Genomic DNA, 19,295 nt, shown 5'->3' on the forward strand with positions numbered 1-19,295 from the left:
TATTGAATCCGTCTTTTTCTGTTCTTTCCACCCTCCTTTTTTTTAAAAAAAAAAAGACAGCGTGGCAAGGATTTTTGCTGCTGTTGATAAAAACAATCTCCTAAGCGATGAGGGGGGAGGGAAATCAAAAAGCTTCATCTCAGCTAAGCCAGCTGTTGGGATAAGTTTAACTGTTCAACTCAAATGCTGCATTTTCTCAGAGGCTGTTTACAAATGGTGAGAAAAAAGAAGAAATCACAAGTCAGACCATACTCAAAGCAGGAGCTTTCGACACTCAAGAGCACCTCTATTTAATTTCTCCCTTTTTTTTCCCTCGCTTTCGCACAGACTAAGGACGAGGAGGAGGAGGAGGGGGAGGAGAGTGAGGAGGAGAAGAAGAGAGAAAAGTGAGCTCACATTCACAGATTGGTGAAGAGGCTGGTCTTGCGATCCTTTGAATATTTTACTTTTAGTCAGTTTCCTTTCCTAGTCATACACACAGACACACAGACACATGCTGAAGTGAACCACAGTGATGGGCTGCACTGGCAAATCTGAAATCTGATCAGACACAATCTCTCTCCCTGGTTATCTCTGTTACATACCTCTGCCTATCTATATAGGCAGGCAGAGAGGGAAAGAGGAACAGTATCAGCCATACCATCACCACCAAACAGAACACCTTATCTCTTCTTGCTGGTACACACACATACACACACACACATACACACACACACGCACACATACAGAGAGACAGACTCACACACATCTCTTCCTCTCCTCCTGGCTTCCCTGGAAGATTCTGCTGGCTGTTTTTCATGGAGAAAGTCCAAGGAGAAATGGAGATTGAGAGATGGGAAAGAAGCGAAGAGATATCAGATGCAGAGAAAAAGGTGATTCAGGAGACATGGAGCAGAGTGTATGCGAACTGCGAGGACGTTGGGGTCTCCATACTGATCAGGTATTTAAAATGGTTTATAAGAAGCCAAAAATTGAAGTAAAATTGGGTTTGGGGGTGGCAGCAACTGTTTCTCCCAATTTAGTGGCTCTTCAGGGAAGATTTCACTGTATTTTGATTTCAAAATGTTAGAGAAGACAACCAAGGGGGAAAAATACCTCTGCTGTTGTAGCTAGTGGAAATCAATATTTCTGTCAGAAAGGTCACCGTATTCTGTGTACATGAAGGGGGGGGGGTGGGTTCAGAGGAAGGGATCATTGTACGGCATTCTGCTCAGCGATTCCAATTTAGCTTTTTTGCTAACGGAATTATATATACACCAGATTCCTGGGTGAAATAATGCAACTTGTGAGCCAAGATAAATCCCAAACAGGGCTGCTGAAGCTTGTCGGTGCCATCTGCTTGTCAGCCGGGTTGCAGTGTCAGTATGAAATATAATGCTGAAGTTGTCTCCTGGGTCTGGCATAAAGGTTGCCAGCTGGAAAGATGGAGTGAGGAAAATTCTGACAGGTAAATGAACACTGGGTTCATGGTGACATTACTGTACTGGAACTGGCTGCATGTGAATGTGCTGCATGGCAATGGATGGTTTGCATCACAGAAATCTATTGGTGTGTTTATATGTGGCTATCTAGGTGGAACAAAGAGGAAGGCAGACAGGACACTCTGTTTAAAATTGATGCGGGTTCACACCAGTGTGTTCCACAGACCAGTAGAGCCAAACACTTCACTCGCCTTGGTTCTGTTTGCTTCAGTGGGATCCCCTAAGTGTAAATGTATTGTCGCAAGCGTCTAATGGTTTGTGGCCATTCTCTCTGCTAGAATTTCAGGAGGCTGTTTCAATATCTGACCTGGTTTTGCATTGCTGAAACTCCTGCAGACTCTCTTGGACACAGGCTGTTGAGATGGAAGACCACTGCAGATGACAGGAAGAATAGGCCAAAGCTAGTAAGAGATGGGAAGCGGGAGCAACAAGCAATGGGTTTCAGGAAAACTCACTCGATGTGTATTTAGAACTCCTGTTCCAAACATAGCTATGTGAATCCACATCCAGGACTCCTTACCCGTTTATCAACTGAAACTTTCCCCTCCTACCTTTCTTCCATGCCGCTGGAAAGGCTATGCTTGTCTGAAATTCTTTCACTAGGAGAAAGGAAGGAGCCTAAAGACTCTTCAGAATTTTAATAATAAAAATTGTTATAGTCCAGGAACACATTCAGAGTTGCCTTTAGCTCAAAGAACAGTGAGACAAAATTCAGGGTTGTGTAGCAATAGCAAGAGACAAAGATATATAAAATCCTCCCCCCCCCCCATCTTGGTAAAGTTTCCCAACAAGGAGGGGGGACGGGGGTATGAAACTGGATTAGATTTTATTAGAAAAATGCTTCTGTGCAGAACTACAAAGCTGCAATCCTACAGAGAACTGAGATGTTTGAATCCAATGGATTGCAATGGGGTATAAGAGTAGTGCAATAGAATAGAGTTCAGCGGCTCTCATTTTGAGGCAATCCTGCATTTTAAAAAGTTGCCTCAGAACTTGACAGTACTACAGAGCATAATGAACCTCCTTTATTTTCAGACCCTCAATGGTGTTGCTAGTTTTTGGAATACTGACCTACTAAGTCAAGTTTCAACATCTACCTTTTCTATGACATTTACCTTTTCTATGACATAAACCAGACACACACACCTGGGCACACCCAGCTCTCAGAAGAAATAAAATTGGCTAAACAGTATGGGGTTGTCTATAATGATCAATAATCTTTGATTCCTCTCCACGCCCCCAAGCAGTTTACATCAGTGTATTGGGTAATTTTCAGTTAGCTGTGATAAATAATGGTAATTTAGGTGTGTTCAGTAGCCATCTGGCAAACATGCAACAAGATGGTAGTCATGTTCCCAGGTAGATTTGCATAGTCATTCCTAAACAAAGTAGCACTCTACATTGTGCCACTGGGCCAAATACACCAAAAATTGGCTACTACTGCTGTGCAAAAGCGTCCTGTAGTGATTATACACTGTTGAACTATGCTGAAAATATATGTTTTCTTATGGTCTAAGGTCCTGTGCTAATAACCTTCAACAGAGGTCTCCTTCCTTATGGAACAGCAAACACTTCCAGGTAACAAGTAGGTACATTTTAAAAAATGGTTCTTTCTTGGAGAACATATATGCCGTGATATTCCAGAATCACATAGGTCAGATTTTCAAATTATACAGCCAATTGAGTTACAGGTCATCAAATGTACAACAGCTGTCTTTTGGTCTATAAGTCATAACTTGGGCAACTTTGCAAAAGTTGTACAGATCCAGTGGCTCCACCTCCAAATCCCTAGATTCTGGAAAGCTAGAGTTCACTGACTGACTTGCAATCAGTTGCAAATTATCTCCGATTAAAATCATGTCAGCAACAGGTTTATTTCATAATAAGATGATACTAAACATGGATCTGCCCAGTGCTGGATGGCCCAGGCTAGCCTGATCTTGTCAGATCTCAGAGGCTAAGTAGGGTCAGTTCTGGCTAGTACTTAGATGGAAGGCAATGGTAAACCACTGTAAATTGGCTGTGACTTGACAGCACTTTACACACACACAAACACAGCTCCATACATGATAAACGAAGGCAAGAAAAAGAAATGGTGTCCTTTGGTGGTGCATAATCATATCTTCACTTAGTAAAGAAGTTAGATTACTTATTTGTTGTGTGTAGTGAGAAGAGCGGTTCCCCTGTGCAGGGCACCTGTATCCCTCAGCTCCAAAGCTACAGGGAAGGCTCTCTCTCACCCAGCAGTTGTGCAAGGACTCTGGCAGAATGCTGACATATGCATACTGACATTTTATATGCACAGATACGCATTAAGCAGTGGTGGGATTCAAATAATTTAACAACTGGTTGTTTGCAAGCACAATTTTAACAACCGGTTCTGCCGAAGTGGTGCGAACCTGCTGAATCCCACCACTGGCATTAAGTATTGCTAGATGTGCCATGATTTCAGTTTTATGTTGCTATCTCGCCTTGACGAACAACGGCAAGAGCAATTTGAGAAGGGAAAAAGAACAAACTTATATTTGCAAGCACTTCTACATAGCGCGGACTGGACAGTACCAGTTTCAGGCTCAAAAAGTTATGATTTCACTTATTTTTTCATATTTGCTTAGTCTAGATCAGGGGTCTGCAACCTGTAGCTCTCCAGATGTTCATGGACTACGAAACTGTATTGTACTAGCCAGAACTGTAGTCCATGAACATCTGGAGAGCCGCAGGTTGCAGCCCCCTGGTCTAGATCCAGTTGTGCATAAGCAGTTCTGCATTTGAATGAGCAGAGGAATGCACATAACACTGAGAGTTCTATAGAGATCAACATCTGCACCTGAGTACATATTCAATTAACATTTTAATACCTATTAATCTCCCCAATTAACCTAGCTTATTTTTTTCTCTCTTGAAAAAAATAATAAATTGGACAGAAATGGACATAAGGAAGATAATGACAATTGTCCACACTAGTGGAACAATATTTGTATCAGAAATTAAACCTGGCAGACTTCTGTGCAATTTGTACTTCATTGAGTTTGCCTGGAAATAATCACCAGAGATCTATAATGTATCAGAAATTAAACCTGGCAGATCTATAATATATCAGAAATTAAACCTGGCAGAATACTGTGCAATTTGTACTTGATTGAATTTGCCTGGAAATAATCACTAGAGATCTATCATGTCACTTCAGATAAAATTTATAGAAACTGATACTGGATTCATTCAAGAAATATCCAAAATGACTGCAGTGTCCCCCCCACTCAACTGAAGTAAAAGAAAGCCAATGAGTGATTGAAGTGGTAGACAGAAGGCGCTGCAGCCCACCCTATCTCTTGAATTACACAGGCCATGCTGAAATTGCTCTCCAAGCAGGGTAAGAGTGATGAAGTGATCATCAAAATCTGTTTGCGACATTGCACAGAAGATCTAAATATTTAGCAGGGAAAGGAGAAAGAAGAAGAATTTGCGTCAGGATATAACTGCTTGTGTATTTTTCCAGACACCGTTTCTATTCATTCCTCAAATTGTTCTACAAGAATTATTCCCAAGGGCAGGATATTTTCCTGTGCCATGATACCAACAGATAGCAGTTTATATCACAAACTGAAGAAAGTAAACAATTCAAGAACTATTATATTTCTCCTACACTTTCTCCAAGACAGTTACACGATTCTTCTCTTCCCATTACAGTCACACAAGAACCCTGTATGGATAAGTGAGGTGGGAAGAGAATGAATGGACCAAGATCACCCAGTGAATGCTATCTCCCCCAGTCTAGTCCACCATTCGGACCATTAAATCACACTGGCTACAACAGTCCGCTTCCTGAATAATGTGACAATAGAGGGTGTTTGGTTTAGCCAAGGAAAACTTGCAGTTCTCATTCCCGTACAGTCACAAAAACCTGACTTTAAACGAGTACTTTCCACCCTGGCCAAATCTACTCCACGGGATTGCTTTAAAATGCGTAATGTACTTTTGATACTGAATTTTTTTAATGGTTTGATAAATAACAAATTGTAGTTACAGCTGAATCTTCTCTTGGGCATTGATATGATGCTTCACTCTAATTCCATTTACGTTCCAAGGAAAATGAAGGTATATGTCTTACAAATAAATCCAACCATCTTATTAAACAAAGGACTCGGCACTGATTCTGTGCACATCTAGAACTAGATCATGTAAATTGGTTTAATATAGTTCCAGAATAGATCACAGACCAGGAACGATTTAGATGTATTTACTGTTCAAAACCATCAAACACTGAATGATCCCCAATCCTTAATTAATTGTGGGCAAGTGTATATCTTGCGGCTGAAAAACAGATCCTCAGTTTATTCACGACAGCAGATAGGTGCTGAACAGTTTTTACCTAGCCAAGAATACAAAATAGGACCAGTGATAGGTGCCAGATAGACAATAGATGTAAAGAAGTCAGAGATATTTAACCAAAACAAGGTGGTTAACCATTGGAAGAGTCAGGGATTCCAAACATAGTGCCTGAAATCTCACAATCAATCAAAAACATCTTTAGGCACAAACAACCTCACCAAAAGCTATTTATACTTGTAACATTCCCGTTCCTGGGGAATAAATGGCTTATGTACCAATCTTAGTGATTTTGATAAATAAATGCTTGGAGAAACATGTAGAAAAGGATTACCTCAGAGCAAGCTGCTTCACAACCACAACAGCCTACAACTGCTTTTTTAAAATGTAAAATTACTGTGGTCACTGAATATGTTCCAGCTCTTAGCCTTCCTCAGCAACTTAAATACTTGGGAACAATTTTCATACCAAGAGCTTGCCTGTTAATCCTCTTTACAAATATAGATATTTGATTTTCTTTAAATCCACAATAAAAGACTTGCTATCATAATGGCATCCTCATTCAGCTACAACATTTTAAAGCATTTTAACATTATGATTATTTGCAATCTCTTTGGGTCAGTGTAAACATAGATTGACAGTTCCATCCTGTGCAGAGTTTCGTCAATCTAAACTCTCTGAAATGAACGAACTTGAACTGGAGTAATGTTGCACAGGATTGAACTGTGAATTATGTACATCCAGGGTGAACACTAACAGTGCATGGTTACCCCCTCCTTAGCCCTCTGCTTTCAATGTACTATAAGATTCCATCAGAAAATCATTTTAAAAGATTGAACTGAAGAGCTTGTATAGCTCCTAAATCCAGGGCTTATCTAAGCAATGCAACTGACAGAAGTCATGTTGTGGGTCCCTCTGACATGGTTGTGGACACACATGCTTGGGGGATCATGTGGTCAAGACTGTATGGAGTCTGAGGACTGGGCAAACAGAATCCTCTTGCAGCTGTTTCTACAGCTTAAAACGACGTGGGAAGGAGAACTGGAGCCTTTTCTCTACCCTTCCAGAGCTCATTGGGCAGCAGAAATGTTTGAAAAGTGAATTCCACCCATGTGACTGAGAGTTGTGTCAGGGACCACTTTTATGTCAGTTGTATCATGTAGCTTGTAAGCCAATCATAGCACCTTCTCATGTTGCACCATAGTCCCAATCCCAATCAAGAACCTACACTATGAAATTGAATTACCAGCAACACGACACGGTATGGGTCAGGTCAGGGGAACACAGACCTAACATTTAAGAAAATTATGTTATGTAATTCAATCCTCATGCTCACTAACTGGAGACAAACATTCAAACTTTGCCCATTTAAGAAGTAGTCAAGCAAAGAATCTTATATCGTCAAGTGTAGCCCAATCTGCAGATGCTTGTGGATCAGAAAACAGGCAGTTTTGGAAACATGGGGGATCCTCCAGGTATTCACTAAAATCTGAAAACATTAAAACAGTACATTGAGGGGTATAAATCCTGTTCAAATCACTCTGTCTGTCTGCACCTACTGGCGGTGGCAGGCAAGCAGCTGGAAGAGTCACTGCTGCTGTTGATGTGTGTATGTGTAGGAAGCTGCAAGGCAGGTGGGTGGCTAGGAGAGTTGCTGCTGCCATTTGTGCATGGGGTGTGGGGGGTTGAAGCTGCTTGGCAGGCAGCTGGGATACTCCATGGGTGCCACCAGCTTTGGAAGGGCTAGAGAAAGGAAGCATGAATTGAGGTGGAGGGGCAGAAAAAAGAAGTGAAAGGGTGACATTACTAACTACAAAGGGAGACCGGACAGGGAGGGGTGCAGAAGTAGCCAAATGGAAAGTGGTGGAAAGGGGGGGAGATAGATTGAGAGAAGTGGGGGAAGAGAGGAGGTAGCAAAAGAGGGATGATATGACCACTCCTGCAAGTTTCTTATGGGTCCCCATTTGTGCTCTATAATATGTAAGGTTGAATAGCGACTGTGTAATATGTAAGGTAGAGTAGCAACTGTGGTACATTTGAACTGATTATAAACTTGTCTATGGTGGTTTCCGCACAGCCCAAATATAATGGGCTGAGGAAGCTATTTGGGCTGTTGTCCAAAACAGGCTCAGCCCGTTATATTTCCCTCAACTGGGATTTTTCAAAAATGGCTACACTGGCAATCTTTTTGGAGAAACCAAAGGGACCCCAGACTGCTTGCAATTGCTTCTTGGAGGAGTGAAATCTCCAGTGTGGAGGCAAACAGGGGAAACTGGAGTTATTAATAACATGTTACGTACATTATGTGCTGTGCAAAACCCAACCATGATTGCATGCATTGGGGTATAAGTGCAGTAAAAAAACCCAAATAGTTATGTATTTTTCCAGTGCTCTCTATAGCCACAATTACCACTCTGTTTGGAATGCAATTTGTTCACAGACTGCAAGCAAAACACTCAAATGGCTGTTGTGTGTTTTCCGTGCTGTGTGGTCATGGTCTGGCATCTTTAGCTCCTAAAACTCACATCTGTGGCTGGCATCTTCAGAGCCATGTCATGGTAAGATGTATTTTTGTTTGTGGCACTGTCACAGTGGATACAACATGATATACTCATTTTTTACTGCAGAGCTGAAAACAGTACCATGGGTAAGAAACTGGTTTTTACCAATCTGGAACAGTAATTAATATGCCTAATGCTTATTACTAGAGATATGTTTCAGTTTTTCATGGGTAGGGGTGTGTGTGTGTTGGGATGGCAACTATTGCAAAATTCAAAGACCTAGTTTAAGACTGAAATGCAAAAGGACAATTTAGTGGATTCTAAGAACATTTGTGTAGTTATTTTTTTTGCATTTCATGTAGTTGGTCGTGTGGCATAATCACACATGGTCTAACATGAGGGATTGCTCTCTGCCGCCCTCCCCCTTTCCCAGCTATGTGAAACCATACAGTTCCAAGTACTTCTGAATCAAGAGGGAAATTTTCCTTTGTTTGTTCAGTACTCTTTTTTTATCCCAGCCTTCATCCCACAAGGAAACAGATGTTGCTCTGCTTACCTCCACTTTAACCCCATCAGAATCCTGTGGGGTAGGTTAGGCTGAGAGTGTGATTGGTCTAAGTCTAGATCTTAGACTCTAAGAACATAGCAAGTGGGGGTATTAACCTGAGTCTCTAGGATCCTAGTCCGACATGCTAACCACTGCACCACATTGGCTGTATGATGGAGGGAAGCAATAGGTGTGATCTAAACATAAATATTAAGATAGTGCCAGCAATTTTCGTAAATTAATTATCTGGAGTTAAGAATGTTGATAACCACGACAACACATTATTCAGAATACTTAATTCAAAGCCAACTGCAAGAGTTCTGGGGGGATCTGTTCAGCCTGGGCTAATGGGTTAAAAAGTGCAAGCTTGTTATACCTCAAGTGGTAGCAGTCTACAGGAGAAGGATTTGTTTGTGCATGTGCCATCAAATCACCATAAGTTCATGTTGGGGCAGGTGTTATTTGCCCTATTAAGTCAAGCCAAGTAAAATATAGCAATTGGCCATCACAAATTAGGTAAAACAAACAGGTAGTCATACAAATACATATATTAAACTAATACAGATACTGTACATTGACAACTGAGATATTAAAATTTAATAAAGTGTGTTAAAACAGTTCAGTCCAGAAAACTAAATACCACCTTGCACCTTATTTTCTTTATTCAAGAGCAAACAAAGAAACTCTATGTAAGATATATACATCAGAATCAGACAGCAAAAATTTGATTCTCTCAACATCCAAGTATAAATTTATACTAGATAACTAGATAAATTTATACTAGATAACTAACCACCAATGACTTGGCCCTAGGATCAGTATACAGCAGACAAAATAGAATGTAGTGTGGTTAGTCCTTCAAAATTGGGGAGCCACAAATATATTCTCATTGGTCCCTCAGCATTTGAGAATATACCCAGGCAATATTGCTGTTGTCATGGTTTGACAACATAATGATGTAAGGGTCACTCTGAGATTATAATATGTTATATTAACTAAATAGGAGGTTCTAAACTGGTCATTCTTAATTTATATCGTGGTACTGTTTTAGATTTTATTTGCCCTGTTGAATAATGCTTGTTCTCCTAGCGGCCAGGTAATTTTGGGAGCTGAAGTTATTATTATAGTTATTATTTATTCGATTTGATAAACCGCTCTACCCCTGAAGGGTCCAAAGTTGGCATGGGGGTGAGTTAGGAACTCCAACTCTCCTTGCATTACTGTCCTGATCGGAATAGAACTCACCTACCGTTTTTACACACAAGTTGTTACAGCACTTGCAGCTACAGTATGTCTGAAAGTCCCTGTGGCACTCATGAAAAAAGCAATGTCTAGCTTGGATCTCATGTCTCAGGCTGCTTTTTAAAAGGTTAATCACAGATATCTACAGAATAGATCTGTTAATGGTTGTTTCTACTGTTCAGGAAAGATACTGTTCAGGTGGGTTATTCTCCACCATCAATCAAGGAGGCAGGAAATATACTTTGGTCACTTCCTGCAGGCTGGTCATAGCCATCTTGCCCCAGTATCTGACTAGCCAAGGATCGGACTCACCACAATGAGACAAGAACAATGGAACCACAACAACACACACAATAACATGCTGAAAAAACGAACCTAACCTAACAACTCTGGAAGGGACCAAAGCTCAAAGGAATCCTCACAGGCTCTGAAACTCTAGCTTGGAATGTTAACATTGCAATTTTATATATGAAACACATTACCGGAGAAGAACAAGAACAGGGAGGGCCAAGATGGCCTATAACCACCCAGGAGAAGACCCCTTCACGGTGAGTATCTAATCAAGTCCAACCCCCTGCAATGCAGGAATACACAATCAAAGCACTCCTAACATATACTGATCCAGCCTTTGTTTAAAAACCTCCAAAGAAGGAAACTCCACCACTCTCCGAGGCAGTGAGTTCCACTGTTGAACAGCCCTGACGGTCAGGAAGTTCTTCCTAATGTTTAGATGGAATCTCTTTTCCTTCACCTTGAATCCATTACTCCGTGTCCTAGTCTCTGAGGCAGCAAAAAACAAGCTTGCTACCCCTTTGACATGACATCCCTTCAAATATTTAAACATGATCATGAGAGAGGTATTCATGTCCTGCTTAAAGGCTTTGTGACCACCACCCACTGTTGCAAACAGGATTCCGTGGGTCTTTGGGCTGATACAGCAGGGGTTCTTCTTAATGGAACTGCCTGGATAGTCTACCTGAGCTTAAGCTTGACAGATCTTAGAAGCTAAGCAGAGACACTTGGGTACTTGGGGAGCAGATCAACAAGGGTACTTGGGTAGCAGAACAACAAGGAAGACTGGAGTTGTTATATGGAGGATGGTGGCTGTCTTTATGGAGGATGGTGATCTGTGCCTGTCTCTTTCCTGTAGATGGGGTTGCCATGAGTAGAGTACAATGTGACAGCAAATTCTTCTTAATGGAACGTTGTAGGAAACAAGGGGGGTTGGGGAGACAGGGAAAGAACAGGCACAAGGAAATGCTGTGTAAGAAATATTTCCCTCCTCACTTCTTTCCCTTCATTCCCCTTGGCACTATCCTAACACATTCATGCACATCCTCAGAGCAGGATGTCTGTGGTCTTGAAACTGACAGTACCTGCGATAGCAGCTCTCACCCAGCTGGCTTCCTCACTCATGCCTACATATTTCACAGCTGGATAATTGACAATCACTCCCCTCCAGGAGAACTAGGTCATGGGGAGAGGCTGTTGGGAGGTACGTCAAAAAGGAAAGCAGTCAGAATGGTACTCAGCTTGCTTTTGCAGTTTTTTTTTTAATCAGTAAATAATTCAGCAGCTCGGCTGCTACAAGTTTAGATGAGTTGTCTGTGTCACTGGATCACCTGCATGTCAGTATGCCAAAAACAATCACAAGAGCAGCAACCGGACACTGTGCAGAGAGGACTGTGCTGAACCCTGGGTTCAAATGCTTGCCCAAGATTGTCTAGCCGGCCACTATATCAAGACATTATCTCTCAACTCTCAAATGCACAGGGATAACATCTTGATCATGGGGCTATTGAGAAAATAAATGAATAAATGAAATTAAATGAAATTAAGATTGTTAATGTATGTTTCATGCTGTATACATTATAGCAGTGATATAAAATTGAAAGGGCATTCAATTCAAAGGGATTTTTCCCCCAGAAACCATTTAGGATTGTAGTATGTTCAACACCCACAAGCCACATGGAGACTACAGATTCCCATTTATATACCAAGCAATCCAAATAACATGCTGGGAAATTTTAGCATTTGTGTGGGAGCATGGGAAGCCCAAGTTCAAATGAAGCCTCCACATTTCTTATTCTTGTGGGAGGGGAGAATTATTTCTTTCTTTTTTTCCAGTTCAACGCAATGTTGTACAGCCAACACCTGTGATAGCAACTGGATGAAGCTGAATGAAAGTGAGATTATTTCATGATAAATCCAAGTATATGCGATTAAATAACTAGTGCAGATGTTAAAAAAAAATGAAGGCCTTGACAAGCAAAGAATGAGATTATAAAGAGGTATCTGTATTAAATGGTTGGGCTCAATTCTCTCATGTTAGGACATCCCTCAACCAATAATTTATGATAGCTGGGAGTAACCATCAGGAATAAATTATGTGTTATATAAAATTGCAGAAGCAGCAAACTTGCCATTAGAGTAACCAGAACTCCTGCTTCTGAAGATAGGATATCTGCAAACTTTGGCTCATTCCGCACATGCAGAATAATGCACTTTCAAACGGCTTTCAGTGCTCTTTGAAGCTGTGCAGAATAGCAAAATCCACTTGCAAACAGTTGTGAAAGTGGTTTGAAAATGCATTATTTTGCGTGTGCGGAAGGGGCCTTTGTTTGAACTAATGGAGCTGATGGTGCTTATAAAATTCTACTCCAAACAGAGAAATTGGATAATTCGTATCCTTTCATATAAACACTTCCACAAGTACTTAAACCATTTCTTTATTCATGCTAACCATAGCCAGTGAGAAACACAAAGGGATTATTGAGATATCTGTTTCTTTCTACAATCTGCTGAAATCAAATTCTCTTTTAGGACCTTACCCAAAATATGATTCAATGTCAGTTCTGAATTGTTAAAACCAATGAGCAAGTGTAAAATTCCCTCTCCTTTTAAATATTTATAAAGCTGTAATGTGCTGAAGTAAGGAATTATTGTTAAAGTAGTGTCTAGTAGTGTAAAGTAGTGCTAAAGGCAGTGTCTAGGTGCATGCCATTTCCATTACATCTCCACACCAAGATTTTCATCAAATCTCCAAATTACACTGTTCTTTAACACCCCCCATTCATTCCTCACAACAGCTGTGTGAAGTGAGGCAGCCTGATAATGGCTGGCCCCAGAATATGTAGTTTGAAGAAATTCACAGCTCTTGGGATATGAACCCATCAGGGCACCTCTAAACAGTGTTACACTCGTCTCCAATGAGGTTGATGGGCTTGAAGAGAAGTAACTCAACTTAGGATGGTGCTGCATATCTGCTATATACTGCATCACACTTGCAGGATTCAAGCATAATGCAATGTGAATAAGCCTTGGAGTAGTTCTAGGCTTACTTGCTTGCGCATTTTTATTCTTTCCCTCTATCAATGGTGGGTGGCAAGATATATCAGCTGGCATCCCTATCTGGAATCCTGGTGTGCAGGGAAATTGCAAATCATACTCCAGTGTAATGGCATATTGTGCTTTAGTGCAAAAAGTGGGAGCAACGATCTCCCTAGGTATAAGAGGGGCAGGGATCAGAGTTCATGGGAGCCAATGGGAAGCCCCTTTGAGGCTTGTTCATATAGCAGCAAACTATGCATTATCATCACATATAAATTGGACCATCACATATAAATCATGGCTCAGATGCACCATCTTAGGTCAAAGTAGATGTGTTTCTTTTTACCATTATTAAATGATTAATTTTGCCACCCTGCCATCCTGGCTTAGTCCCTCCAGCATACACAGATGCTATTGAATCTTTAAAAGATGGAAATTGCACTCAAGGATCTCCTGCGACCCTCTACTTTGAACTTGAGATAGGTATACCTTTTTAACCTGTACTATTCTTTGCCAACATGTTTGGGCAAAGTATAACCAACTAGGAGATGCTACTCTAGATTCATTCCTTGGGGGGGGGGGTTATCTCACATGTGTAATAAACACCCCGCATACAAACACTCTGTAATAGAGGTGGTACAATATGAATTGCATACTGCGGCCCATAGAAAATATTTATAGTCTGAAGGCAGAGAAAATACAACTGTTCATGCTATCTAGAACAGGACATTCCAAGCAGGAAGTTTAAGTTACAGGGAGATAGATTTCAATTAAACATTAGGAAGAACAGTTTGGCTGCAATCCAGCACAGAGTTAGATGCACTTAAGCCCACTGATTTCAGAGCTGGCCTTTAACTGTCAAAGCAACTGAAGAGATAGCAGATGAAGTTGCAAAGGGAGATTGTGCCTCAGAACTGGAATCATGGTCAGTACCTGAAACTAGCAAATTTGGAAATATGTTTTCAGTTCACTGTGGGCACACATTGTGAACAAGCACAGATTAATATAAGATCTGAGCCATCTTACTTGCATAATGCTCCCAAAGGGAGACCATATAGAAAGAGACATGTAGCATTTAATGTACAGAGGAATTAAGTGTTTATCCATGCTCACAACAACTTGGTAAGTCACAGACTTTTAGTCAAAAATAGCTACAAAGATGTCCCAAAGATGTCCCAAAGATGTAGCCATTTTAGTCAAAAATAGCTACAAAGATGTCCCAAATACTGTTACCTCAGAGACTAATGATAATTGCACAATCCCTTCCGAAAGACCTCCTCATTATTTGATAAGAAACAAGCTAAACAGAGTGACTTGGGCATAGGTACTGGGGGATAACTGCATCAAACACTGAAACCTGCTTGCCTAGAAACCTTGTAGAAACTTTGTGTGTAGGCTCTTAGTCACATAAGGTTAACCAGTAAGACTGGCAAAAGGGACCTTTCAGAAGATCATGAAAAATTTTACATAGTTGGTTACTTTTGAGGAATATCTCATAATACTGTCTATTATATATTATTCACTATAGAAGTACTCAGTCAATACAGCAAACATGGGCCGTTTCCGCACGGCCCCCCAGGTGCCCCCACACCGGCAAGAATTCTGCCGGCGTGGGGGCGGAGGCCGTTCGCACACAAGTGTGCGTGCGGCCTCAGGAAAGGCCGGCGGGATCGCACGAGGGCGGCTCCAAGCATGTGGACGCCTCTGCCCCCTGTCTTCCCACTTCACCTTTTGTCCCAGCTGGTGAGCCTCAGCTTGGCCTCCGAAGCTCCCGCCCTTGCTGCCCTCCGACCTCGCAGGGGTCAGAGGACAAGATGAGGGAGGGGCTTGGGAGGCCAGCAGGCCGCTTCTTAACGGGACAAGGAGGATGAGTGGTGGCGGGAATTACAGCATGCGTCCCTGGCCCGGTGCTGTTCGCACCGTGCGCCCGAGGGAAGACGGCTGTTCCCTCAAAACAACAACCACTTTAAAGGGTTGTTTTAGGGCTGGCCTGGCCGCCAGCTGAGCCCGGAGGAGAGGGCAGCCAGGTCGAAGCGCTAAGGCTGCGTTTCAAGCAAGCTACTGCCTGTCTTGTGCCAACGGTATGGCTCCTGGGGGCGGCGTTTTTACCGCCCCCAGGCCGCCGTTTTTGGCCCATGTGGAAACGGCCATGGATTTGTTTTTATTCAGCTTTTTCCCAAGCTCAAGGTACAATGGGGAAGCCTGTTGTGGATCATCCATTGGGTAAAATATAGGAATGGCTGGTGTGTACTGTCAGTGTTAAGCACCAGCATTTTTAGGTTATGTAATATTTGTAGTCTTTGTGTTTAATACCAGGCAGTCTCACTAATGGCAGGACAAGATAAGCATGTATTTCTTTTCGGCTGAACTCAAGTGTTTAATGGGGTTACCCTTTGCCTTAATTTTGCAAAGCATTTCAACAAATGAAGGAAATCAACAAAAAGAACAGGATAAGGTCAAGAGAGTATTATAAACCAGTATTTTAAACATAACCAAATTATTTAAAAAAAAAACATGAATTCACTTAGTCCAGCATTCTGTTTCCAACAAGGGTCAGCCAGAGGCTTTTGGGACACTTGCACAATGGCATACCATCAGAAAACGGCACCCAGGTCAAGTACTAAAATTGCTCCCATCTGGGCCCCCCAAAATGGCACCCTGCCTCCAAAATTGTGCCCCAACCTCTCCAGTGCAGCGGGTTGGTTGGAGAGTGAGAGGCAAATGCACTCCCTACGTGACCATGGCGAGTTGTGCCTGGGTTGCAAGACCCCCAGTCCCCCCCCCCAAGATACACCCTCACAAGCAAAGCAAGAAGGCAAGTGTTTGTTCAGGTAGCATACAAGTAATGACATGATTATTTCACAAAAGAAAGGCATGAATATTTACTACCAACACACCACCTATTTTATGGATGTTTGTTTTGTTTTCATAATCTCCTCTGGAAAGTGGCTGACTTGCTACTGGAGTAAGAGTCTTTTTTACTGGTAGAAATTTGTCAGTGTTGGTGATATTTGACTTGTGAGCTTAATGGACATCATTTGGTCTGTGGGACAGCTATTAGATGATGGCTTTAAATTATGTATAGATGAATGTTTCTTTTTTCTTGCCAAATCCTCAATTTCTAACTCAATGTACTTGTACACATGTTAATCGATGCTTGCCCTGCTTAATGGCCAAGGCTGCCAATGGAGGATTCTGATAGCTACAGTTTCCTTGATGAGTGTCAGGATTGCTAAAGAAAAAATTCTCTAGGGTTATTCTGGAAACTGGAGAAGAATCTCCAGGGAGTCAGATGGGTCTCCTGGATCACCAATTGTCCATCCCCAGTGGCTGTTTTTGCAAACAGCCTACATAAAAACAACACACATAAAAAGTATGTTCCAAAGAAAACTGAGGAAAATAAAACAGAAATACACAGAAGATCATTAAGAGCAGGAATGTAGGTTTCTGAGTAGGAGATTTGATCGTTGTAATCCAAAATTACAGCAACTGCTACCTTTTGTACTGGAGGCACCATTCAGACCTATGTAAACAAAATAGATAGAATGAAGGGTTTACAGAGCCACAGCAAAACAGTTAGATTTATGAATCAAGGGATGTTTGGGTCTCAGGCAATATCCACAGGTATAACGAAGACAGAGTGAATTCAAGGGCTATTATTGCTGTCTAGGAGAATGCATTGCCTGTGGGGGTAAAATGACTACACAGGACAAGATTCCGTTAAAGCTAGTAATTACTTCAGAGCACAGCAGTGGCCTCTGTGCTTTGAAAGTAGCATCTCTGAAAGCCTTTGATAAATCAAAGCCAGGGCTGCTGAAATCAAGATAACAACATTACAGAAAGGACAAATGGCTGTCTACAGAAGGTCAACAAGAAGCGGTTTTTTAATTCTGCCTTTTAGGCAGTGGAATCTGGAGAAACAGCCCTTCTGCTTCTGCTAAGGGGTTGTTCCATGCATTTCTTTAACTTGGGTCTTCCAGAGAGATAACACAAAAGATGGATAAAAGAAATGTAGCAGGGAGGGAGAATCCATTACAGTTCGCTTATATATTCATGACCACATTAAAAGACATATTAAGCATTTTAATTGATATTTATGTTCCATATATTATAAGACACAGCAATCTGATTCAATAGTATGTTTATCTATACAGAATTTGATATTCACCCCAAACAAGAATTCAGCATACCAGAATGTTTCTACATGATGTGAGTAAGAAGTATGCATTTGTTAACAAAAACAGAAGGGACACAGGGTATTTGACCATCAATTTCCACATTTTCACAGTAACTGAAAAGATCTGTGGTGTCCCACACAAAATTCTCATCAAGGTATCTTATTCACCAGAAGTAGAATCAGCAAAACTAGAAGGACTTGGATCTCTCCTTTTGGTACCTTGATTGCCACTCATCTAGTAATATTACTCTGTTGTTCTTGGATATATTTGTTAGTATCATGGACTATATTTAAGAATATTTAGCATGGACTACCAGTAGTTATCCATAGCTACAAACTGTATCTGTGAATACTGTGTGTGTGTATATGGGTGGAGGGAGGTTATTTTAAATTTCTAGGTTGATGTCTATTTAGAAAGTTGCATTACTCCAGCTGAGTTGTTCTTTCTTTCAAAAGCAGCCCTCTCATTAATCACTTATACCTATTGCTCTTCCACTACTGCTGTCAACTATCTGGAGTGTTTACATGGCCATGCACTGTACCAGCTAATTACTAACAATAAGATACCTGCTAAAGTGCTTGGAAAGGACATTTGTAATCATAGAAATCTGCATATCAGAGAGCAAGAGTTCAAAAAGATAGTGGGCTCAATTCGAAAGTGGGCTAAATTTTCACTATGAAAGATCCCAAGTGCAAAGTTCCCCAGCTCATAATATTTGGTTTTTATGATAAGGAAAGCCTATTGGCTCGGACACTACTGCCCCATTTGCAATTAAAAATTAAACTCGCTTCAAGTGTCTATGCTATTTTTGCAACTGCACAGTCAGCATTCACCAGATTTAGGTGGCTGAGGAAAGTAGCTACTTTTGACACATGCTCAGAAGTTGCTTACTTTACATTTTACTTGCCTTCAATGAAATGCTCAAATGTGGCTCAATTTGACTTGAGCTTGTTGTTAACAGGGATCATACAATCACTTGAAATCAGCAGTGGAATCAAGGTGTGCAAGGTCCTGCATACTCCGCCTGACTGCAGCCTCGCTGGGTCTTTTAGGCCTCACAACTGGAAGAGGGTCAACCACCCCTCGGGTCATCCTCCTCCTCTCTTCTCCCAGTCTCAGTGACTTGGCTCAGGATTCAGCACGTCTTCTCCTTGGCCAGCTCCTTGGCAGCTTTTCCTTAAACAGTGTGACAAGTTGTTCACATGCCCAATCTTTTTGAAGGGTAGAGATGCTGCCTTGTTGGCTGCTACAGGCAGTACAGGCAAGCCACCGTGGTCGTCAGACTTTCTTGCTCATCACTGGATTGTCCTCGAGTGGCAGTCTTATCTAAATGCACTTTCTTCCCATGGCTGCCAAGGCACTATTGCAAAATGCCACTTCCCGTCCCTGAGTAATCTGGAGGTCCTGATTCCTGCAGAAAGACCAGGAAAGATGCACACAACTCAAGGCAATCTAATCAGTCTGAAAGAGAATCTTTCCTTCTGAACAAAAAATCAACCAATTAATTGAAAAAATGATCAGATGAGCCAGTCGTTAATAGCTTTGGGAGACAGTCAAGGCAACAACCAGTATTCTGGGAAGAACAAATAGTGATTCAACAACTCTGGCCATTTTAAAAATCTCTTTTACTACAGTATAGTGCCTTTCTCTGCACCCACACAACCCTGACAAGTGTAAAAATGTTTGTGGA

At 41.5% G+C, this 19,295-nt stretch overlaps 1 protein-coding gene across 2 annotated transcripts in view; it reads left to right on the top strand.

Moving 5' to 3' along the window:
• Nucleotides 1-329: 329 nt before the first annotated feature.
• CYGB (cytoglobin) overlaps nucleotides 330-19,295 on the top strand; it is a 59,644-nt gene continuing 40,678 nt past the window's right edge. The window contains exon 1 of one of the 2 annotated variants that reach the window (XM_048489740.1): nucleotides 330-940. In XM_048489740.1, coding sequence (XP_048345697.1) covers nucleotides 798-940 — 143 coding nt within the window. In that variant the 5' untranslated portion in view covers nucleotides 330-797. The remainder of the gene's footprint in view (nucleotides 941-19,295) is intronic. The other variant, XM_048489738.1, reaches the window with a different exon arrangement.

This window comes from Sphaerodactylus townsendi, linkage group LG03 (assembly GCF_021028975.2).
Source record: "Sphaerodactylus townsendi isolate TG3544 linkage group LG03, MPM_Stown_v2.3, whole genome shotgun sequence".
Taxonomy (NCBI): Eukaryota; Metazoa; Chordata; class Lepidosauria; order Squamata; family Sphaerodactylidae; genus Sphaerodactylus; species Sphaerodactylus townsendi.